We start from the raw sequence: 22,177 nt of genomic DNA on the forward strand, positions 1-22,177 counted from the left end.
CTTTCCCTCCAATACAGCCCTTTCTTGCGGAGATCGGATTGAACAATGGGTGTGATCTCGACGGGGATTGAAGATCTCTTCGTAATGGAGTGACGACACACCTCGTAAGCGAGATCTTCCCGTGGATCGTAACCTACGAAGATCCTGAAGGGCTTCTCGGCATTGCCGTTGCAGGTCGCTGCTGATTTAGCGTCGCCATTGCTCAAAGTCATGGTTGCGGAAGGAGATTCAGCAAATTGGATCTACGTGGGAGTTTATTCGTTAGATCTCGACATTATCTAATTAAAAAAAGACAGAGAAAAAGCATCGGCATTACAGAACCAAGATCAAGACAAGATTTATCTCACAATGAAACGATCAAACTGGCATTACTCAAATGGGCAGAACATAAATCAAGAGAAATCCACAACCCAACTTCAAATTCGCGCGCCATGTACGAGCGAACTCAACGTTTCGCAACCAAGATCAAGAGGAGAATCAGATCACGGAGAAATATGCAAAGGCATCAAATGGGTATAGCACAAATCAAGTGAAATAGAAAACCTAGACGCACAATCTAACGTAATTAAGCAAGTCTGCGAGAAAATGCACACGAAACGCGTCGAGTACACGAACAAAGCCCACACGTATACAGATAATCCAAAGAACTCGGTGTACCCAACATCGAATTCCAAGAAACAGAGATGAAAAAGCGTACCTTGAAACGGAAAAGCTATGGATCTGGGAGAAAATCTTCGAGAACTTAGGAGAGGAGGGGGAAAGAGAGAGAGAGAGAGAGGAATCCACCGACAGAATTCTTATTTCCGGTTTTCGGATTTTTTAGGGACCCGAATGGGAAATTGAGGAGATTAAAAAACGCGACGCTACGCTATTGAAGGAACGAATCTAAGCCAGAAATGAGAATGGTGTAAGCAATGACGAATGTACGGTTTATATGCAAAGATTGAAGGAGAGAGCAGGAGAACGAGCTGACTCGGGGTCGGCGCGAGTCCAATACAGTGGGTCTTCTGTATTCCTCGTGCTCCCATTCCATGTGGCGCGTCCACTCACTGAGCTGTCGCCTTTGGTTTTTCACTTTTGAATTATTATATTTGTTTATCATAAAATATAGTGTACATTTATAATAAAAGATTATAAATTATTATAAGATTTAAGCTATAATAACTTTATAATAATTTATAGTAAAATAATTAATTTATCTTTTAAATAAAATCCACAATTTTTAATATTTAATTTAATATTTTCTTATTCATTTCCATCGTAAATATAAAAACAATAAAAAAAAAGAAGTTGCATATTTCTTATTAAAAAAGATTTTTTTTATTTAAAAGAATTGAAATATTGTTTTTTTAGAAATAAATAATTCCCTTTCATATAAACATTTTATCGACCATATTTTATTGTTTTAATCAATCATATACAGAAGAGTCTATTACAAGAGCCAAACTTTTGTATTGCCAAAAGAATACATTGCCACCTGATATGCAAACCCAAGTGGGACTTTGGTTATTTGCAGACTCGAAGAGTTCTTCAGTTCAACGTAGTTAAACTATCGAGAGAGACCCTTTTTTTTTTGTATGAAAAGGTTAAGTCCCCAATCTTCAAATTCATCGCAACCATTAGCCTTTCAAAAAGCCCTCGTTCTCTCGAATTGAACCTCTCCTTTGCAGTGCAATGGCCGTCACTGAAAAAAGGAGCCAACTTTGAACATTAAGACACCAAGACGCCTGCAATTTTTTCCCACCCTACAAAGTTTCTGAGTAGAATTTTTGGTTTATGTATATAGTTTCGTGCCGGAGACTTGTATTCTACGTACTGAATAAGATTGTAACACCGTGAAATGCAAGTATTCGTCCTCAGAAATGGATGCACCTACGAGAAAAACTCTATGCCCAGATGCTAGATTGACAATACACCATGAACACGGTTCTGCATATATATGTATAATATATATAATATATATGCAAAAAATGCATCTATGTATACGTGATGGCTTTCACAATATGTATCGAAAGTGGAAAATGGAAAAGATTGGTACCTCTACGGCTTTCATACAGAAAAGAAGAACGATCTGCGTAAGGAATATTCTGATTGTCAGTAAGCTCCTCTGCGTAAGGAATATTCATTCTCGGAAAACAACCATCTGATTATCATACGGTGAGGAAACAACAAACTTGAGAACTACCTTTTTCAAAACCACAGGAAATGAAAGCGATGGTTAAGGCAGGTGAAAATTGAGGAGTAAAACAGTACATTTAGGGACACTTACGTATATTTGCTTAGTCGATAGGGTGCTTATCGGATTGACGTGATGTATAGTGTGCAGACAATAAAAGCAGAGAAAGAAAAGCGCTGGCCACGAAAATCGCATCAAACCACCGATGATAGAAGTCGAACTGAATGTCTCCACCCAAAACATCTGTTATGATCCCTCTGCGATTGCAATCACGGAATGACAAACAAACAGTTTCAGTAATCCAGTTTCAATCTTTTAAGCATGATAATATTAGCGTAGAACCAATCCGAACTTTCCTCCCAAGGAAACAGACTTATATACCAGGAGGAACTATTAGATGAACCATGAATCAGTCAACCAGATAATGGCAGCAAATAGTACGATCACTAAAAGAGTACTTTATGTCTTTAGTCTGATCTTCCTTAAGATTGGATTTGTTTCATACCTGTACTCATTTCTCAAGCTTTTTCGTATGAGAAGAATGGAAGACAAGAAGTACATTCCCATGATTTCAGATAAGAAAAGTACAACATTGCTCGAAGATCCACTTCCCACTCTGGAGACTGCAAAGAAAAACTGCACCAACATTCAACACAGGGGCCTTTAGCATATCGTCAGTCATATTGCCACCAAGATAACAATGCTAATTGCAAGTCTAGTAGGCACTAAGAAATTGTACAAAATCATTTGCTCTCTTTCATAAGAACTAAAACTGAAACGAAAAGAACTAACAATTCTGCAACAGACAAGCTACTTAAGCACTCTATCCTAGCAAATTTTGCACACACGAAAACTAAATTCTTTATATGCAAACTTGTTAGTTACGTTCAAATATGACTGAAATGAAATCCTTTTAACCACGTTTTCCAATACATCTTTCGAAATAGATTAATGTAAATAAGGGGGACACATGATTCAGACAGCATCTTAAGACTGTGTGATGAATCATAGAGGGTTTTGAAAAACATTTACAAATACTCAAGTTTCTGAGGCAGAGAAGCTTGGTTTCCATAGAGGACAGTTTACAGACAGAAAACTGAAAATTAAATTGAGAAACTACAATCAGAATTCACCTTCATCAAATTTGTCAAGAATCCTCTCACAGATATCACAATCAACATCCCTATAAACAACAGGGAAATGTACTGCAACCAGGGGAAAAGAGGAACAGAATCAGACAGATGTAAACAGCAGAATCCTAAAAAATCCTTATTCAAGATAAACACAAGCTTAATGTTAAATCTCCAAGTTTCTAAGGGCATAATTTTCCAGCCAATCAAAGGCCTAGAGAAAGATGAGTTGTCATACAATAGAGAGGGTAAGTAATTGTAGCTTTCAATTCCAAAAACCTTACGTAGGAGAAAGAACCTTTATAAGTAAGACTGAGATTCATGAGCAGAAACACTCGCTCATCATAGTGAGCAAGTCAAGCAAACCTGTGAGAGCAATGCAGCATCTACTCCTATATCAAAGAACTGCAAGAATATGCTGATCATCATTGTCACAGGATCTTTCTTAACAGCCTGTAAATAAACTAGTTACTAACAGCACCACGTAGTAGATAAATACACAAAATGATTAATCCAATCATGGTTTAGTGCATAAATTCAGCACAAGTACATGACCACAGTAGGAGCCAGAATGTACCTCCTTGAAAACAACGCTTTGTAGTGACTGCAAAAACAAAAGAAAGAAAAAAAGGTGTTAATTCTTGTTCCAAGTCAAAACAAGACTGAGAAGACAGGAAATGAGAGAATGGAAAACATTTCATCTGGTACACGTATTAGCAAGCCTGAAGAAATCAGAAAGTGCGAATCAGTTGAAAAGCCAGAGAAGAGGTTTCTAAAAAGCTGTTTATCAACTAAAATCTCCCAAAATATGGTGCTCGTATGGGTACAGAATTTCCTTTCTTCAGAGGGTAAAGCAAGCTCCAGAGAAGTAGGGAACTCTTAAAATTTGACCTCTGCATCAAATCCTTTTTTTAAAAAAAATCAAACTTGACTGCAAAGCCAGTTGTCACAAGGATATAGGTTATCACACTGTTGAAATTGATGCTAGGATGAGGCAGAGTCTGAACCATCAAACACCACTACCCGGACAGAAAGACAGACAGTTTACCTTAATCATCTTGTACACACAATAAATGGAACATGCATAGCCAAGTAAATTCTGCACATGGCCCCTCCATGTTCGAGAATAAGCAGCAGCTTCCTGAAAATGGGGCGAAGTCAGATAAATACCTTCAAAATACCACAGCCTAACAAGACCATCATAAGAACTAACTCGGGAAAAGAAACTTCTGTTAAAACTAAGATACTTCTGCCATATCAGAGAACAGAAACAAACGAGTTTCTAGAAAATTAAATTCAAGTCCATTGCTGGAAGTGGACCTTAGCTTGACGGAGCTCGTAAATTTCCAAGAATAGCTGTTTTGACAGCTCTTCCAGACCTTCCACCTCAGCCTCCATTATTTTGATGTCTTTCCAAGAAAAACATATCAATGAACATGAGGAGATGTCACCAGCAGATACATTAAATGATAGAAAATTTTGTCTCATCTCATGCTCATTCAAAAAAATCTAAAGGAATTGCATGATGCCATGCCTAAACATAAACAATGCTGGCAACAAGGGTAGAACTGTTGTTTTAACCAGTAACAATAATTCACTTCAAAGCAAAGAGGATGACATTCCCATAAAAAATAGAACACAGAAGAAGTTGTTATTTAAGAAGGAAAATCCTTTTCAACAGTCTTCGCTCTCCTCTTGGCAAAGCCACTTATAGAAAACATTTTCTGTACTTTGTTTTTGACACCTCAAAGTAAAGAATCCAGAGAATAAGCTGTCTGTTCACTTCCAGAATTTCGAATGTGGTTCTAGTCAGGATCGTTCTTTTGGCAACACTAAGAAGAAAATTGGAACTTCGCTAATTATAGTGGCATGGGCTTTCTTTTGGTTTCTGCTGGCTGTGTGCCTTGTTTTTATAACATGACAGAGAAGGATATATATTTAGGTGGTCAAAGAGAAGCCACACTATCCACATCAAAGCATCTAGAATTTGCTAGCTTTCAGAAACTGTTAAGAAGAATCATAAACTCTGTAAGGTAAAATGATATGAAGTATTTTGCAAATGTTTGTTTCTTTTTTTTTCTGACACAATTTTTTTTTTCTCAGCTATATACCATAATATCATTAAATTATACCACCCCCAGTATTCCTGTTAGACAACTTCATATGATATAAATTGAAACCCAAACAGAATGCGAAAAGTTCAGCTCCAAAAGAAACAGCACACGTTCAACCATTCCAAGGAACAAGGAATATTGAAACCAAAAAGTAAAACTTAAACTGACCTTGCTCCTTTTGATCATCTTGCACTGATCGCACAACAGTTCCAACAATCCTTGTGAAGAAAGATCTACCATTGTTTTTCTAGAAGAAGAGAGCACAAGATAATTAGTTTAAAGAACATGTACTATACACATCTCAGAAATAGCAAAAAAGCCTAATTACCCAGGGAAATATATCGGTAACTAGCCAAGGGTGAATCATGTCAAACTAATTAGGATGCAGCTATTAGATAGAAGTTTGAGATAAAACAAACAAAACCAACAAACGAGAATTCAGATGGCACATCTTTTTTAATATAAAATATCATGGAGATATGGATGTAAGGCTGCCCGCTGACTGATGCAAAGAAAAAAATGCTAGGACACATTTACCACCAAAATTCTGAGGAGAAGTTTGACAATGAAGCATGTGACATAGTTTGTCTACGAGATTAGATCAGAACTTCGACTCTAAAAAGAAGGGGAAAGGACCAAAACTCGAACACAAGATCATTATAAAAGTGCATAAAATAAAAATATTATAATATGACAAGTCACCTCTGCTGATCCTTGAATCCGTTCCATCTCCATTTGAGAGAGGATAATTTTCTTCTTCTTTGCTATGCAAGTCTCAATTGATTGCATCAGTTGCCTTTCTAAGGATTTTATTTCTGATTCTTCAATCTCCCTGTATGTTTCAAAAAAACGAGTTGTTATAATTCAATTTCATCAATACAATCCTGCTGGTTGCCGCTATCATATCAGTTTACATCATTCTACATCCATAGATAATGAAAATACTTCCTTAGAATTTATCATAGCCATCCATCTCAAATGAATATTCTCAGCACCATGTTTTAGCCTATAAAATTTAAGTTTCTATGATGTTAAGATACATATATTCGTCGACATTAGCTCTGTACCAAGGTATTATTTTTTCCCTGGGAGAGCACATAATTTCTTTTATGTGCGACTGATGTTTATAATTTTTACTTTTTTCTTCATGTCACACTTTACCAGTGAACAGTATAAACCCTAAACCATAAACCTCAATGCAGGAACTCAATGCAGGAAGGTACTCTATCAATGGTTCTAATAAGATTAGACATCAAAAGTGATAAGAATAAAATAGAACTAGAAAAGTGTCAGACTACAGACCAGCTTGTGGAATAATAATTGAATAATAACATAGAATTACCTAATGAAGAGTGATATATAACTGTAGGGTAAATTTACAGCTCCAAAGCCAGATAAGACAGCCATGACGGTCACACCAATGACCCCAATTCGGCTGACCAGCTGAGGCATGGTAAAAAAGCCTTAAAAAGCAAAAGGATCTTCTAAGAGAACAAGTCCGATAAGGGGTAACAATATCTTAAGCATCCAGAAAAAAGCAAATAAGCATATTTGGGTCTGAAAACAAGAGCCAAGCAAAAAGAGACAAGAAATGCATGGTGAAAGGAGAACAATTTATTCTGAGCATTTTGCTGTTACCACACATGAGTAGAAACATACAAATATGGAGATGAAAGGAGGGGAAAAGTAAGCAAACTCGAGGAATACCTTTGTCTGGTGAAGGCATGGGAAAATGAATGCCCATGCGCCAGAAAGCATAAAGGAAGGCCGTCAAGAATAACAAGGCCCCAACAGCAGCGCGCTCCTTCCTTATACCTGAAATGATGGTGTAAGTTGGAAAAGTACAGACAGGCGGCACAAAACTGTGTAACACATGATGCTAAAACGGTGCTCTTGGGTTTAGTAAAGAAGAGAAAGAAGAAAGCAAAAGTGTCAGTCCCATACGACAATAAATGATGATCATACTCATAATCACCACCCAAATTGAAACTTGAGCAAAAGAGAATGGAATAAGCCAAACAAATTTAAATAAGAAGCAGCAAAAGATTATCACGACATATGCCCATGGATCCTACTCCACTAGCATACAAATAAACTTTTCACGGAATCATAGAAAACTTAACATCTGCATGATTTCAGAAATAAAAAAGACAACAGAAATATAAAGAAAACAATAGTGAAATAAGGAACAAGGCTTACCACTGTTGCGAAGCATCAAATAGCAATGATAATATGGCAACATGAAAACCAGAAGTAGTATCAAACAAAACAGGTCCACCTTCCAGTTTACCATCCTGGCCCTGCAAAGCGAATGGATATAAATAATTCAGTCCAAGTCAAACTGTTCCTTACTTATTAATGCCACGAGTTTCATGACACATCCAGCTTCCAAATACAAGGGAAGGATTTTTTGTACTATTGAGGTGATCTACATATATCAACAACATGATTCTCATGTTTATACGTTTCACAATAATATCTAACGCTAGCCTCTAGGTGTCGAGTTTCTACATCAAATGAAGAAAGAAACAATTTACCTATCTTTTATCCATCTGGAAGGAGGTAAATATTTCTTAAGGATGTTACACATGTAGCAACTAAGTGAAACCATTTGCCAAGCAATATGGGAGGATAGACCAAACTAATAAGGCAAGCAAGGAAGGTCCACATAGAATTGGATAGGTAGTCTTCAAAACCTAAATAAGACAAGCAAGTGCCGCCAAAATCCAGTTTTCTTCACATGGCAAGAAGTTAATCACATTCCAAATTACTTGGAACTAAAAACTAACTCAAATTGCCAACCGATAACTAGCTTCCTTGGCGTTTACATGCACCCAAAACCAAAAAGAAAAAGAAAATTCATGCCTAATGCTCTATGACTCGAGACCAAATCTCCACTGCTTCATTATCGTCCATTTTCTACCAGGAACCAAGTGGTTGCGGCCAAATTCGGTCAACATTTTGGCTATCAACCAATCTACAACGCAGGAAGTGAAGTAAACGAGTTCAAATACCTCGTAGACCAGAAAACAAAGCGACTAGCAACTCTCTACCATCTAATTGTCCCTACCATTTCTGATTTTGTTTGGCAAAACAACAATATAGAACTTCGGAACCGAGAGTAGTAGTAGATTCACGACAGAGGGCTTACTCTTTAGAGAGAACAGGGATGATTTCGAACAGGACGAGCTGCAAGAGATTGCAAGAGAAAGCGAAGACGATGCTGAAGATGATCTGGACCAAGGCTCGCTTCTCTTCGTACTCCTTGTATAGCCGCCGATTCAGGAACCAGAGACCGGTCCATCCCAAGAGACAAAGCGATCCGATCACCACCACGCCGTCGAAGATCGCGCGTCCGTAAGCCATCGCCAATCTCTCAGATCTCCCGAGAACAGAACCAACTCCGATCAGTATTTTAGAAAAATCTAATATTTTGATTCGCATATTATATTAATTTGATCACGGTGATATCTTATGAATAAAAGAGCTGTACAAATAAATCGTTATGTTCGTAACGTAAATCATTTAAATATTAGAGTAAACTATCCAAAAGGGCAATGCATAACGATTAATTTTCATACAAAAAAAAAAGTATAACGATTAATATTTCAATATGCATATCTTGAAAAAAAAAAGAAATCACCATAGATTTCAAATCCAATAGTAACAACAAGAAAAAAAAATCATAAAAGCATCATCAGGACGCGCCAATGATATTAGGGGTGGGCGTTTAGTTTCGGTTCTGAAGAACCGAACCAACCGAACCGTTAAAACGGTATTTTTTCTGATCCGAAATCGTTGTTATTTTTCGAACGGTACCATTTTTAGAGAACCGAATTTTCTCAGAACCGAACCGAACTTTAAAAATCCCGAAAAACCGAATATTTTTAAAAGAAATCTATCATTTTTTTTAATAAAATCCGGAACCGAAGCGAACCGATACCGAAACCGAACCGAACCGAATACAATAAAAAATCCAATTGGTACCTAATTTTGTAAAACCGAAAGAACCGAACCGATTAATTCCGTCCCGAACCCGAACCGTTTCCCGAAACGCCCACCCCTAAATGATATAGTGAGGTGAAGAGAGGCAGTTTACAGAAATAGCAAAAAAAAATAACAATGCAACTTTATAAATTATGATAATTTTATAAAATATTGACAATTTGAAATATATATTTGTACCACAAATTATCCATTCACAGCCTCATCAATTCAAATCCGTACACGCTCGATCTCGTGCGGAGTTGGTGGTGGATATATATATATATATATACGGGGAGGAACCAAAAAAGACTTTGTAACAATTTTGACCAAAAGTAAAATAGGTCGACTATTCTTTCTTTAGGTATTAAATTACTTTTGTATATTAAAATGACGGGTTTTGTGGGTGATTCATTTTTATATTTCAGTTTTTTTTTTTGTTTTTCTTGGTTAATGGTTTGCAAATTTTATCAATAATTAAGACTTTATTTGGTAAAAGAAAAAAAGAGAATTTTTTAAAGATACTTACTAGCCTTAGTTTCATAGCTTATTACTATTTTTTAGTTTCATAATGTTCTTTTAGTCAGTCACAAATTTTGAATATTTTAAGCTATTTTTGCTATGTTTTAGTTTTTCCATTCGTCACTATTTATAATAATTTATTTAGGTCATGAAGCCATTTTATCCTGTTTCCGACCCCCTTCGATCTTCCTCTCCGTCTTTGTGGATGGAGATGAGCGCTCCGTGAGCTTCGAACCAAGGAAAGAGAAAAAACCCTGATCCCCAAAATAATGTCTCTCTCGCTCTTCTCGCAAGTCTCCACCTCTCTCTCCTTCCACGTTTCCGCCATTACCGCTCCTCATTCCTCTCTCTGCCCTCTCTCATGTATATATCACCGCAAGGGCAGTTATGGAACGGCATCAGCGTGGGTTTCCCGCGGTTACGGAGGCTCGGGGAGCTTGGGAATGATTCCCATGGACGAAAAGAGGCAATTGCGTTTCTTGGTTTCTTCTGTTTGTAGGTGCGATAAGAAAATTAACGGTAACGGAGGAGAATTTGGTGAAGGTGAAGAGGAGAAGAAGAATGGTGAAGCTGGCCACGAGAGCGAAGAAGATGAGGAAGATACCCAGAGCTCAGATGTTTCTTCCCCTTCTTCACCAGAGAGATGGGATGTTTTGGGCCTCGGACAAGCCATGGTGAGTTTCCTTGTCTTGGAAAATTCTGGAATGATGAAGATTTGTAGACTGTTAACCCTTGAATTGATGATTCATGTTGAAATTGAAGCGGATGAATCTAGGTTTTAGTTTTAGCAGCAATGGGTTATACAATGAATTCTTCTAACATTTCTCTGTTTAGGATCAATGTTGTTCCAGTTCCAGTTGTATCAATGATAAGATTGTAATTACCTATAGTTAATGATCGCTGAAAGACCCATCAAGCCAAAATGAAGGGCCGTGATGAAAAATGAATCTGGATGCTGAAATTGCTTGTGCGTGTGTGGGTGTATATATATGCTGAATTTTGGTTTTTGTCTTATATTTGCCATGCTAGGTTGTTGCATCTTTTATGTGAGTTCTTTGTGGTGTTCAATGTACTTATATGTATATGCTTATGGACACTGTCCTGACATCATTTTCGCTCTTATGTTGTAGGTAGATTTTTCCGGTGTTGTGGACTATGGGTTTCTAACGAAACTGGGTTTAGAGAAGGGGACAAGGAAAATCATAAATCACGAGGAGAGGGGTAAAGTATTGCAAGCAATGGATGGCTGCAGCTATAAGGCGGCAGCCGGAGGCTCTTTATCGAATACACTAGTGGCTTTGGCTAGATTAGGTAGTCGATCCATCGGTGGCCCGCCTTTAAATGTAGCGATGGCGGGAAGTATAGGAGGCGACCCTTTGGGTAGCTTTTACAGGTATGAATCTTTCTCTCTAGTATTATGCTTTTCTCTATCTTCACTTCCTTTGGTGTCCACCATTTGTAAACTACCTCTCTCTCTATATAAATATACCCTTTGAGGGGTTGAGCTTCTTGCTCAGTATAACCTGTGGAGAATAGATTCTTATCATCCAGGCAAGTTAATTTCATTTGAATCTTGATGAACTTGTTCGGGTCTTAGATTAGAAGATAATTCCATGACTTGAGAGTTAATGTGGATGAATGATATAGCTCATAAGCCAACTATCCTGGGAAAAATTGTTTCTTTGTCCATTAAATGCTTGACCAGGGTGAATTCTGTTGATTTGTTCCATGAACTTTGTAACTGGATAGATGCTTTCTTTTGATGTCTTTTGTACTAAATATAAACTGAAATTGACCGGTTCGGTATTCTGAATTATGAGAAATTTCTATCTTGGTTAATGATTCAATTTCTTCTTCTCTGGGTTGGTTAACTCTTAAGGCATTCCATCTGATGTTTTATAGGACAAAATTACGCCGAGCCAATGTAAATTTTCTTTCTACCCCAATCAAGGATGGAACAACTGGAACAGTGATAGTTCTGACAACCCCTGATGCACAACGTACTATGCTTGCATATCAGGTAAGATACTCCTAGTTAACGAAAGTTTGTTGCAATATATTGAGCGTTTCATCGGGATTCAGTGATCCAATTCTAGCCAATGTCAGTAAATCAGGGACGGGTTCGGCAATCTTTTCGTTTTTCGTTTTTTAGTCCATCGAGTCAGCAGTTACCGACATTTTTGTTCTTGAGGTTTTAGATCCTGGAACATCTTATGAAACATCAGGGTCTGGTGGTTTTGCCTGAAATAAGCTGAGTTAGAGTTGCAATGTGGTTTTCATGTATAATTTGCAGGGAACATCTTCAGCAGTAAATTATGATTCCTGTCTGGCTAGTTTAATCTCCAAGACGAGCATATTTGTTGTGGAAGGCTACCTGTTTGAACTCCCCGATACGATACGGACCATAACAAAGGCATGCGAAGAAGCTCGTAGATGCGGAGCCCTTGTCGCCGTGACAGCGTCCGACGTCTCTTGCATAGAGAGGCACTTTGACGACTTCTGGTCGGTTTCTCGAACCTTTCTAATAGATTCTCTATTACCCGTAACAAGATGTCTGATCGTTTTCCGTCTCGTCCGTTGTTCAGGGAGATTGTGGGTAATTACGCCGATATTGTATTTGCAAATAGCGAAGAAGCAAGAGCTTTCTGTGATTTCTCCCCCGAGGAAAGTCCCGTCTCGGCCACAAGATACCTAAGCCACTTTGTCCCGTTTGTTTCGGTTACCGACGGCCATAAAGGGTCGTACATCGGGGTAAAAGGCGAGGCCATATACATACCGCCTTATCCATGCGTGCCCGCCGACACTTGCGGGGCCGGAGACGCTTACGCTTCGGGAATCCTGTACGGTATACTGAGAGGCGTCTCGGACATAAAGGGGACGGGAAGTTTGGCGGCCAGAACCGCTGCCACGGTTGTCGGACAACAAGGGACGAGGCTGCGGGTTCAGGACGCGGTGGATATCGCTCGGTCTTACGCCTTCCGTCTGAACAGCTCGGGTTTTCGAAACGACGTCGGGTCTGATCAGATCTCGAGCTTGTGAGGTCTTGAATTGGCTTCATTCTTTCTCGTATTTTGGTGTCTCCGCACGTTGCCGTGATACTTTTCTCTCGTTCAAGGTTGAAAAGACTTTAGGAATATTGCGATTTGTGTATAATATATAGTCCCTTCCCATTATATAATATTGTCTCGTTTCTTTCACAAAAAAACTAGTCTCATTTCAGTACTTTTTTAAAATTAAGATAAAAAATGTGATATATATATATATATATAGATATGCATATGAATATATACTGTCATTTTTTTATTCAATATTTATTTTAATTTGATTTTAGTATTTTTATTATATATTTGTAATTATTTTTTATTTTTTATTAAGTGACGTGATCACGTCACAAGTTATAGATTTAACGGCGTTTTGTCGTTCACCGTTTGTTTTTTTTTTTTTTTGTAAAAGTTTAAGAGTGCATTGTCCACACATGTAGTTCGAGTAAAGTTTAAAATCGATGATAATTTAAAAATTACACTCCCAATTATCAAAATTACACTCCCAAATTAGGAAAGTATAAGGCTATAATTAGTCACGTTGAAGACTATAAATTGAATCGAGATTGAAAATTGTAATGATTTAATCGAAAAGCAAAATCTAGCCTTTTAATTAATTGCAATATAACACAAGATACTGTCGACAAGAACTATGGAAACAAGTTCGGAGATACCCTCTATACAAATTTCCCCTTCACGAATAAACATCGAACTTATACATAAAATATTATTTCTAAAATGATAAAAAAATATTTGTGGAAACATTGCTTTAAGGAAACTTCATGCATAACAAAAAAAAAAATGCGAGACATACAATGCACAGCGACTACGTACCAAGTATAAAAACCCTAACAAGGTGTCTCAGTTCCTCATCCATTCTCAAATATTAAACCAGAAAAGAAAAACTACGAATCGACCGATAAAACTTTCCGATTCGAATCCGATGGAACAAAAGACGATGAAGATGTTGCTTTTGCTCGGCCTCGTTCTTTCGTCGGTCTATTCGTGTTCCAACGCTCAAGAACCCGCGGCCTGCTGGAAATCCATCAAGACTGTCGAAGGATGCTTCGAGTCCATCATTAGCATATTCCGCGGCCACTTTGGGAATGTCAAGAAGGAATGCTGCGAAACCGTCAACGGATTCGCCGACAACTGCTGGCCGATTATTTTTCCGAGCATGCCTTACATTCGATTCTTCATCAAGGGCTTGTGCCTCCTCAAATATCCCCAGCTAGAATCGCCCCGAGGTTACTGAATTTCTGTGGTCCGGTCCGATTCGATCATATGAGCACTACAAATGATGAAATTAGTCGTACCTTTAATAATATATTGAATAACCAAGCAAAAAGCTTGTGCATGCTTTTGTAGAGCAAATCAAGTGCTTATAATAACATGTTATAAAATCTTATCTTTTCATCTTTATTATTATTATTCTTCTACTTGTATGCGTCACTTACATATATCTCGGGATCGATTCGTATCTCCAACGGTCAGAAAATGTCGACGCAAGTATATCATATATCAAACACTCGAAACATCGGATGTCTCCAAATTTTTGGATTTTCGAATAATGTAAACCAAACCTAAAATTCATAAACGCAAGTATATCATATATCAAACACTCGAAACATCGGATGTCTCCAAATTTTTGGATTTTCGAATAATGTAAACCAAACCTAAAATTCATAAACAAAAGTTAACATTGTACCACTCAAAATCAAGTTTGATCATGCAAAAACATTACCAACGGTACCAAATAAAAATAAAAAATATGTATATATAAATTTATATGTATGTATTGAAAATTTTAAATTTAGTATATTGATTTGAAAATAGATAATAAATCCATGTATTTATATGGTATATAATGTTGTGTTATGTTAAAATATATAAGAATTTTGTTAAGAACTATAGAAAGTCGTCTCAAACTTTTTCGGGGTCTTTTACATTTTATAAAACTTAATTAATAAAACTTATAAATTTATATAATAAAATAATATTATTTAAATTATTTAATAAGAAAAATATAATTTAATATAAGAAAAATTAATAATAAATTATTTAATGAGTTTGAAAAAAATTAATTTCTATGACAAAAAATATTTAGAGATCATAAATAAATTTTGTAACATTTTTATATATTTAATGATAATAATATAAAAGTTTAATTTATTATTGAAAATTTAAAAAAATGTTTAATTTATTATTGAAATATAAAGACTGTGAAATCAATTTAAAATTTCAATTTAATGTTAAATCTTTTCAATAATAAAATAACCAGAGAAAAATAAATTTTATAACCTAATTATTTTTTATAATATATTTGTTCATTTATTTTATAATAATTTTATTATACCTAAAAAATATTTAAATAACGATTTCAAAAAAATCGAATGTCAATTTAGAAGAGATATTTTATTGTTTTAGTAATTTACAATTAATGATAATATTTTTTTTAAAGTAGAGCCCCGAAATTTATAGGACCCTGTTCAATGACACCAATTGCACACCAACTACAAATATTAGATTTTAAAAAACCAGTTACATCCATAAAAAATCTGGTTTTTTTAATCTAAAATATAATAGGGTTAATGTGCCAAAAAAAATTCAATATATATATATAAATGTTTTAGAATCTCATTGTAGTTTGTAAGCGTCTCTTTAAACCTTACGATGCATGAAATATAAGATATGTGTAGTAACTTGTGCACGGAGAATAAACCCACAGCTTAACCAAGAAACGTGAGATTTTTTTGGGTAATGGAAATTATGTATATATAAAAAAAAGTTTTTCAAGGGATCCTAAGTCTGGTGAAACTAGGGGTAGACACGGATCGTATATCCGGACTTTTTTAGATATTTGTATCCGATCGGTGCACTCCGGATATCCGAATTTTCGATTCGGATACGGATCGAATAACATATCGGATCGGTGAAACACTCCAACTCTGGAACAAAAAACTATAATATATTTACAAGCTTTAAAAAATAATATATTTACAAACTTTAAAATATAATATATTTACGAACCATTCTAACCATGAAAAAAAGATTCGACGACAATTTTAAAATTATTTTCCCAAAGGGAAAGTTGAAGTCTAATTAATCATTTAAAAAACTATAAATTGAATCGAGACTTCAACTTCCAATGATTTAATCGAAATGAAATCTAGCTTTTTAATTTATTGCAAGATAAAATAAAAGACGGTCGGCTAGAAATATGGAAACATATCCGAAATACCCTTTACACAAGATCCCCTTCACGAATAAACATTGAACTTGTAAAATATTATTTCTAAAATGACAAAAAAATATTTGTGGAAACAATGCTTTAAAGGCAAATTCATGCATAACAAAAAAAAAAGAAAAGAAAAGAAAAGCGAGACATACAATGTATAGCGCGTCCACATACCAAGTATAAGAACCCTAACAGGATGTCTCAGTTCTTCATCCATACTCAAACAGAAAACCAACACCAAAAAAGCTACGAATAGATCGAAAAAACTTTCCGATATTCGAATCCGATGGAGCAAAAGACGATGAAGATGTTGATTTTGCTCGGCCTCGTTCTTTCGTCGGTCTATTCGTGTTCCAACGCTCAACCCCAAGATCCCGCGGCCTGCTGGAAGTCCATCAAGACTGTCGAAGGATGCTTCGAGTCCATCATTAGCATATTCCGCGGCCACTTTGGGAATGTCAAGAAGGAATGCTGCGAAACCGTCAACGGATTCGCCGACAACTGCTGGCCGATTATTTTTCCGAGCATGCCTTACATTCGATTCTTCATCAAGGGCTTGTGCCTCCTCAAATATCCCCAGCTAGAATCGCCCCGAGGTTACTGAATTTCTGTGGTCCGGTCCGATTCGATCATATGAGCACTACAAATGATGAAATTAGTCGTACCTTTAATAATATATTGAATAACCAAGCAAAAAGCTTGTGCATGCTTTTGTAGAGCAAATCAAGTGCTTATAATAACATGTTATAAAATCTTATCTTTTCATCTTTATTATTATTATTCTTCTACTTGTATGCGTCACTTACATATATCTCGGGATCGATTCGTATCTCCAACGGTCAGAAAATGTCGACGCAAGTATATCATATATCAAACACTCGAAACATCGGATGTCTCCAAATTTTTGGATTTTCGAATAATGTAAACCAAACCTAAAATTCATAAACAAAAGTTAACATTGTACCACTCAAAATCAAGTTTGATCATGCAAAAACATTACCAACAATACCAAATAAAAATAAAAAATATGTATATATAAATTTATATATATGTATTGAAAATTTTAAATTTAGTGTATTGATTTGAAAATAGATAATAAATCCATGTATTTATATGGTATATAATGTTGTGTTATGTTAAAATATATAAGGATTTTGTTAAGAACTATAGAAAGTCGTCTCAAACTTTTTCGGAGTCCTTTACATGCAGACATTTAGACATTTAGGGAGTACGACCGTAGACATGCCTGTACAATATGAAATTCAAGCAATCGTCATTTCGTGTTCTAACCGAATCGAAATGGAAGAAGCCGAATGAAATCTAGAATTCGATTTCATGAAGAATAAAGTTGCACACATTTTTGGAACTTAACTTGGTGAAACTATAACTATGTGAAGTTATCAAACTCCAGGCCAAAGAAACCGGGAAAAACCCGAACTTTCTGCTCCGAATCGATCCGGATGGTGCTGAGACGACGGATATGTTGCTAGAAAGCGGTCAAGACCGTTTGATGGATGCATCGGCTCCATCCTTGGCATATTCCTCGGCCACTTCGGTAGGGTCAAGAAGGAATGTTGTGAAACCATCAATGGATTCTCCGACAACTGCTGGCCGATTATTTTTTCCTGAGTATTCCTTACATTCGATTCTTTCTCAAGAGCTTTATCAAATTCCCGGTGCTAGAATTGATGAAATTAGGAGTAACTTTATACATATATATATTGGATCGATTCAGACCTCCATCGCATAGACGAAATTATTTCATACAACTATAACCAATTTTAATCAACTTTACTCTCTACAATAAGAATCAATCCGAGCATAATTTTTAAAAAATATATAACGTGGAAACAATCCGAGCATAATTTCACCCATCTATCGAACTCATCCTACACACCTCGTTATCTAACCACCAAAACCAGACCAAACTACCCTAAGAGGTCGTGGTCGAGTGTTGTAGCTCTGATGAGAGAGTGTAGTGGGGTGCCACTTTTCTAATCTCTCATGTTCAAACATAGCGGATTGATAACTTAATTGCGATATAAAAATCGTCGGAATATATTGAAAAATCTATTTTGTGATTGTAACTCGCGCCATTTATTCAAATCCTCCGCTGATGATCACTCGCATCGCGCGTGATATCTGAAAATGTCTATCTCGTTGTCACCGAATTTGGAATTAACATTTCTTGGTCGCCCGAATATTTATTATGATAATATTGGTATCACGTACGTTTAACATTATATCAATCGTTTACCCAGGGCCATTTTCGTCATTCTGTCTCCCACCTCTTCTTGGGAAAATCACTCAAATGATCCACTTGGGTCGCATCTATTTCACCTGTACACCACCAAAAACATAACACATTTTTTTCTCCGTAAAAAGACGAAATTACCCTTAATGAATCACGATATTTATCCGTTCGAAAACAACTTCGTTATTACGACTTCGTAATTAATTCTAAATATAGTTATAAAAAGGTGGCAAAAAAAGTTATTCGTCTTATTTTAGTTGTATATCAGTTATATGTTAGTCGCAAAAAGGTCGCAAAAAATAAAACGAAAAGGGTATTTTGGACTTTTTCAATCGAAAAGTGGGTTAAAATTGAAATTTTTTTTTTCTGGGTGGTGTACCCTGAAATTGTTGCGACCCAAGTGGGTTATTAGGGTTAAAACCCCCCTCTTCTTCCCTTTTTTTTTTAATCTCGTCTTTAAAAAATTATTTATGTAATGTAATTAGTAAATTAAATTCAGAAAAAAGAAAAGAGATCACAACAGAGAAAAGGAAAGTAAAAGAAAAGCTAACATGGTGACCACTCTGAAGACAGCGTAAGGGGAAAATCACTCAAATGACCCACTTGGGTCGCACCTATTTCAGCGTACACCACCGAAAAAAAACAATTTTTTTTTTCAATTTTTACCCATTTTTCGGTTGAAAAAGTCTGAAATATCCTTTTCTTTTTATTTTTTGCGAACCTTTTTTAGAATCAATTGTAACTTTTTTGCCACCATTTTTAGAATTAATTACGAAGTCGTAATAACGAAGTTGTTTTCGAACGGATAAAAATCGTATATTCATTAAGGGTAATTTCGTCTTTTAAAAAAATATTAATGTGTTATGTTTTTTCTGGTGTACACGTGAAATAGATGCGACCCAATTGGGTCATTTGAGTAAAAAACCCCAGCGTAACCCATTAGGCAATTATTTGTGCTCTCTCTTCCCTGTTTTTTTGTTGTTGTTGTTGAATATAAAAAAATATTTGTATTTGGCGCTGGTAAAGCTCAAGACTCTGTGGAGTAGCAATCAATTCGAACCCAGGAAGAAAAAGAGAAGACCAGAATCAATCTGGGTTCTTGTTAGTGTCTGGCGGTCATGTCGGAAATTTAGCGGCGAACATTCATTCCTCGGCCTTTTGGTTTTATTCTGAATCTTGATTCTTTCTCCATTCGGTGTCGTCTCTTCCCCTGAAGCTCTCCTCCTGCAACTATGGCATCCAGAACCAAGGGGGTATTTTGTTCTTTACTTGGAACGATCTCTCTTTATTTCGATGACAATTGGATATGAGATTTCTGTGTTCTGATTTCCTCCTCAGAATGTGATGAATGTCACATTCACTGACTGCAACTTTTATCCGGGAAATAACTTATGATCCATTTTTTTGTTGCTTTTTTTCGTAATTCATCCATTTTCTTTTTGGGCTTGGATCTTGAAGAAGGTTGAGTCTCTTGGAAAAAGAAAGTTCATTTCTTTTGGTCTCTTCGAAAGTCCCCTTCGGAATTTGTAATGTGAAATTGTCTTGCTTTTGTCATTACTCGATTTTTTTTGAGATTTACGTTCACTTCCTTCAATTCTACTGTGTGAGAATTTCCTATTGGATCACTTGAACATCACCATATATGCATTTGGATGCACATGATATGCATTTCTGAGAATTAGATCCATAGCTTGAGATGAACAGTGTCTGATCCTAGCAGAAAGATCAAGTGATGTCTTACCGTTTTTGCCTTCTGTTTGTTTTGTGTAACTGCCTAAGATAATTGCTATTCCTTTGGTAAGTTATATGTAGATCCATAGCTTGATAGCTTTGGAGTTGATCTTCTTTATGTTCATTTGGACATTTTGATCAATTTCTGACATTGTTGTGAATGTATACGAGGATGTCACAGAACTGGGTTGTTGGAGACTCCTCGGAGCAAACCCTCCCCACCAACTCCCCCAGCGAGTAAACTGTCGGCTGCTAAATCAGATGGAAATTCTCTGTCCCCAGTGTCAAGTTCGCGTCTTTCGCTTGATCGATCCCCACAATCAGTTAGCTCGAAGCCTGTTAGTGATCGTCGAAATGCCAGGGTCCCTACTCCACCTGAGGCAAGTAACCCGAATCATCCATTTGGTTGCTGTTAGTTTTGGGTTTCTGAGTTGACTTTCATCATCTTGGGCTTGCCTGTGACGGGATAAAAATGTAGTCCTTGAGATATTATATCTTTTAGGGAGCGCAGTTCTTGAATTACGAATGAATCTAAACCGGGAAAAGTTATGTATGGAACTTCCCAAGATCATATGGTCGATGCCCTGATGTAAAAAACCGATTGTTGTATGCCTATGGCTTTCAATTCATCTACAACATTTTCCGGGTTTTTCTTCTTGGATGAAAAAAGATGATCTGTGTTTTGTTGTGATAATCCAGAAAGCGCAATCACGGTTGGGTTTGGCGAAGTTATCTGACCTGCAGGCTCAACTGAATCAAGTTCAAGAAGATCTAAAGAAAGCCAATGAGCAAATAGAATTTCTCAAGAAAGAGAAAGCTCAGGCACTTGATGGTCTTAAACAATCTGAGAAACTGGCAGAAGAAGCCAATGAGAAAATAAAAAAGGCATTGGCAGCTCAAAAACGAGCTGAGGAGGATTCTGAGATTGAGAAATTCCGAGTTATTGAACTGGAACAGACCGGAATCGAGGCTGTTCAGAAAAAAAAAGAGGCCTTGCTGAAAGAGGTTGAGTCTATCAGAAACCAGCACACTGTTGACATCTCGGCTCTCCTCTCTACCACAGTGGAACTCCAGATGGTAAGACAAGAATTGACTATGACTGCTGATGCGAAGAACAAGGCACTCTACCATGCTGAGGAAGCGACGAAGATCGCTGAAATTCAGGCAGATAAGGTTGAGATTCTCTCTTCTGAGTTAAGCCGGCTAAAGGCGTTGCTTGGTTCAAAGCAAGAAAAAGTGGCTATAGAAGGAAACGAGGTGGTGTCCAAGCTGAAATCTGAAATTGAAATGTTGAGGGGGGAGCTTGAAAAAGTTGGTATCCTTGAGAAAACTCTGAAGGAACAAGAAGGTACCAGTGAACAGCTTCACGTTGATCTAGAAGCTGCTAAAATGGTTGAATCTTGTGCTAATAACTTAGCAGCAGAGTGGAAGAACAAGGCCGATGAACTGGAAAAACAAGTTGAAGAATCGAACAAATTGAAGAGATCTACTTCAGAATCTATGGAGTTTGTTATGAAGCAACTAGAGGAAAACAATCAGTTGCTGCATAAGGCAAATTCTGAAAACGATACGCTAAAAGAAAAGGTAGAGTTATTAGAGATGACGATTGGACAACAAAAACGAGATCTTGAGGAATCAGAACGTCAAGTTAGCATTGCAAAGGAAGAAAGTTCTAAGCTGGAAAAACTTGTTTCGGTTACTTTGTCCCGTTTGTTTCGGTTACCGACAGTCATAAAGGGTCGTACATCGGGGTAAAAGGCGAGGCCATATACATACCGCCTTATCCATGCATGCCCACCGACACTTGCGGGGCCGGAGACGCTTACGCTTCGGGAATCATGTATGGTATGCTGAGAGGCGTCTCAGACATAAAGGGGACGGGAAGTTTGGCGGCCAGAACCGCTGCCACGGTCGTCGGACAACAAGGGACGAGGCTGCGGGTTCAGGGCGCGTTGGATATCGCTCGAACTTACGCCTTCGGTCTGAA

At 36.8% G+C, this 22,177-nt stretch overlaps 4 protein-coding genes across 9 annotated transcripts in view; 2 read left to right on the forward strand and 2 right to left on the reverse strand.

Moving 5' to 3' along the window:
• Positions 1-992, reverse strand: part of LOC104823797 (protein CDI) — a 2,161-nt gene extending 1,169 nt beyond the window's left edge. For 2 of the 3 annotated variants that reach the window (XM_010555523.2, XM_010555522.2), the window contains exons 1-2: positions 698-991; positions 5-242 (exon numbers count right to left, since the gene is read on the reverse strand). In XM_010555523.2, coding sequence (XP_010553825.1) covers positions 5-212 — 208 coding nt within the window. In that variant the 5' untranslated portion in view covers positions 213-242; positions 698-991. Of the gene's footprint in view, positions 1-4; positions 279-697 lie in introns of all 3 variants that reach the window. The other variant, XM_010555524.2, reaches the window with a different exon arrangement.
• Positions 993-1,363: 371 nt separating this feature from the next.
• LOC104823798 (GPCR-type G protein 2-like) lies at positions 1,364-8,904 on the reverse strand. Of its 4 annotated transcripts, none has more exons than XR_773364.1 (15): positions 8,572-8,904; positions 7,620-7,720; positions 7,128-7,235; positions 6,763-6,883; positions 6,123-6,252; positions 5,589-5,667; positions 4,627-4,715; positions 4,355-4,447; positions 3,884-3,910; positions 3,673-3,759; positions 3,310-3,381; positions 2,682-2,812; positions 2,270-2,433; positions 2,039-2,181; positions 1,364-1,684 (listed from the first exon to the last, which is right to left on the reverse strand). XR_773364.1 is itself a non-coding variant. In XM_010555526.2 (15 exons), exons 1-13 carry the CDS (start codon positions 8,862-8,864, stop codon positions 2,280-2,282), a joined length of 1,485 nt encoding a protein of 494 aa, XP_010553828.1. In that variant the 5' UTR covers positions 8,865-8,903; the 3' UTR covers positions 1,364-1,684; positions 2,039-2,071; positions 2,270-2,279. The 4 variants fall into 4 exon arrangements, 1 of the variants encoding a protein (XP_010553828.1); XR_773363.1 differs by having other exon boundaries at positions 2,039-2,143; positions 8,572-8,903; XM_010555526.2 differs by having other exon boundaries at positions 2,039-2,071; positions 8,572-8,903.
• Positions 8,905-10,084: 1,180 nt separating this feature from the next.
• LOC104823799 (uncharacterized sugar kinase slr0537-like) lies at positions 10,085-13,103 on the forward strand. The gene is made up of 5 exons (XM_010555527.1): positions 10,085-10,600; positions 11,057-11,319; positions 11,829-11,946; positions 12,220-12,428; positions 12,512-13,103. The coding sequence occupies exons 1-5, from the start codon at positions 10,196-10,198 to the stop codon at positions 12,963-12,965; spliced, it is 1,449 nt and encodes a 482-aa protein (XP_010553829.1). The 5' UTR covers positions 10,085-10,195; the 3' UTR covers positions 12,966-13,103.
• A 3,403-nt stretch (positions 13,104-16,506) lies between these two features.
• Positions 16,507-22,177, forward strand: part of LOC104824563 (WEB family protein At4g27595, chloroplastic-like) — a 15,528-nt gene continuing 9,857 nt past the window's right edge. The window contains exons 1-3 of the mRNA XM_019203650.1: positions 16,507-16,801; positions 20,362-20,570; positions 20,890-21,941. Of these exons, the coding sequence (XP_019059195.1) occupies positions 16,507-16,801; positions 20,362-20,570; positions 20,890-21,941 (1,556 nt within the window). The remainder of the gene's footprint in view (positions 16,802-20,361; positions 20,571-20,889; positions 21,942-22,177) is intronic.

This window comes from Tarenaya hassleriana, unplaced genomic scaffold (assembly GCF_000463585.1).
Source record: "Tarenaya hassleriana unplaced genomic scaffold, ASM46358v1 Cleome4, whole genome shotgun sequence".
Taxonomy (NCBI): domain Eukaryota; kingdom Viridiplantae; phylum Streptophyta; class Magnoliopsida; order Brassicales; family Cleomaceae; genus Tarenaya; species Tarenaya hassleriana.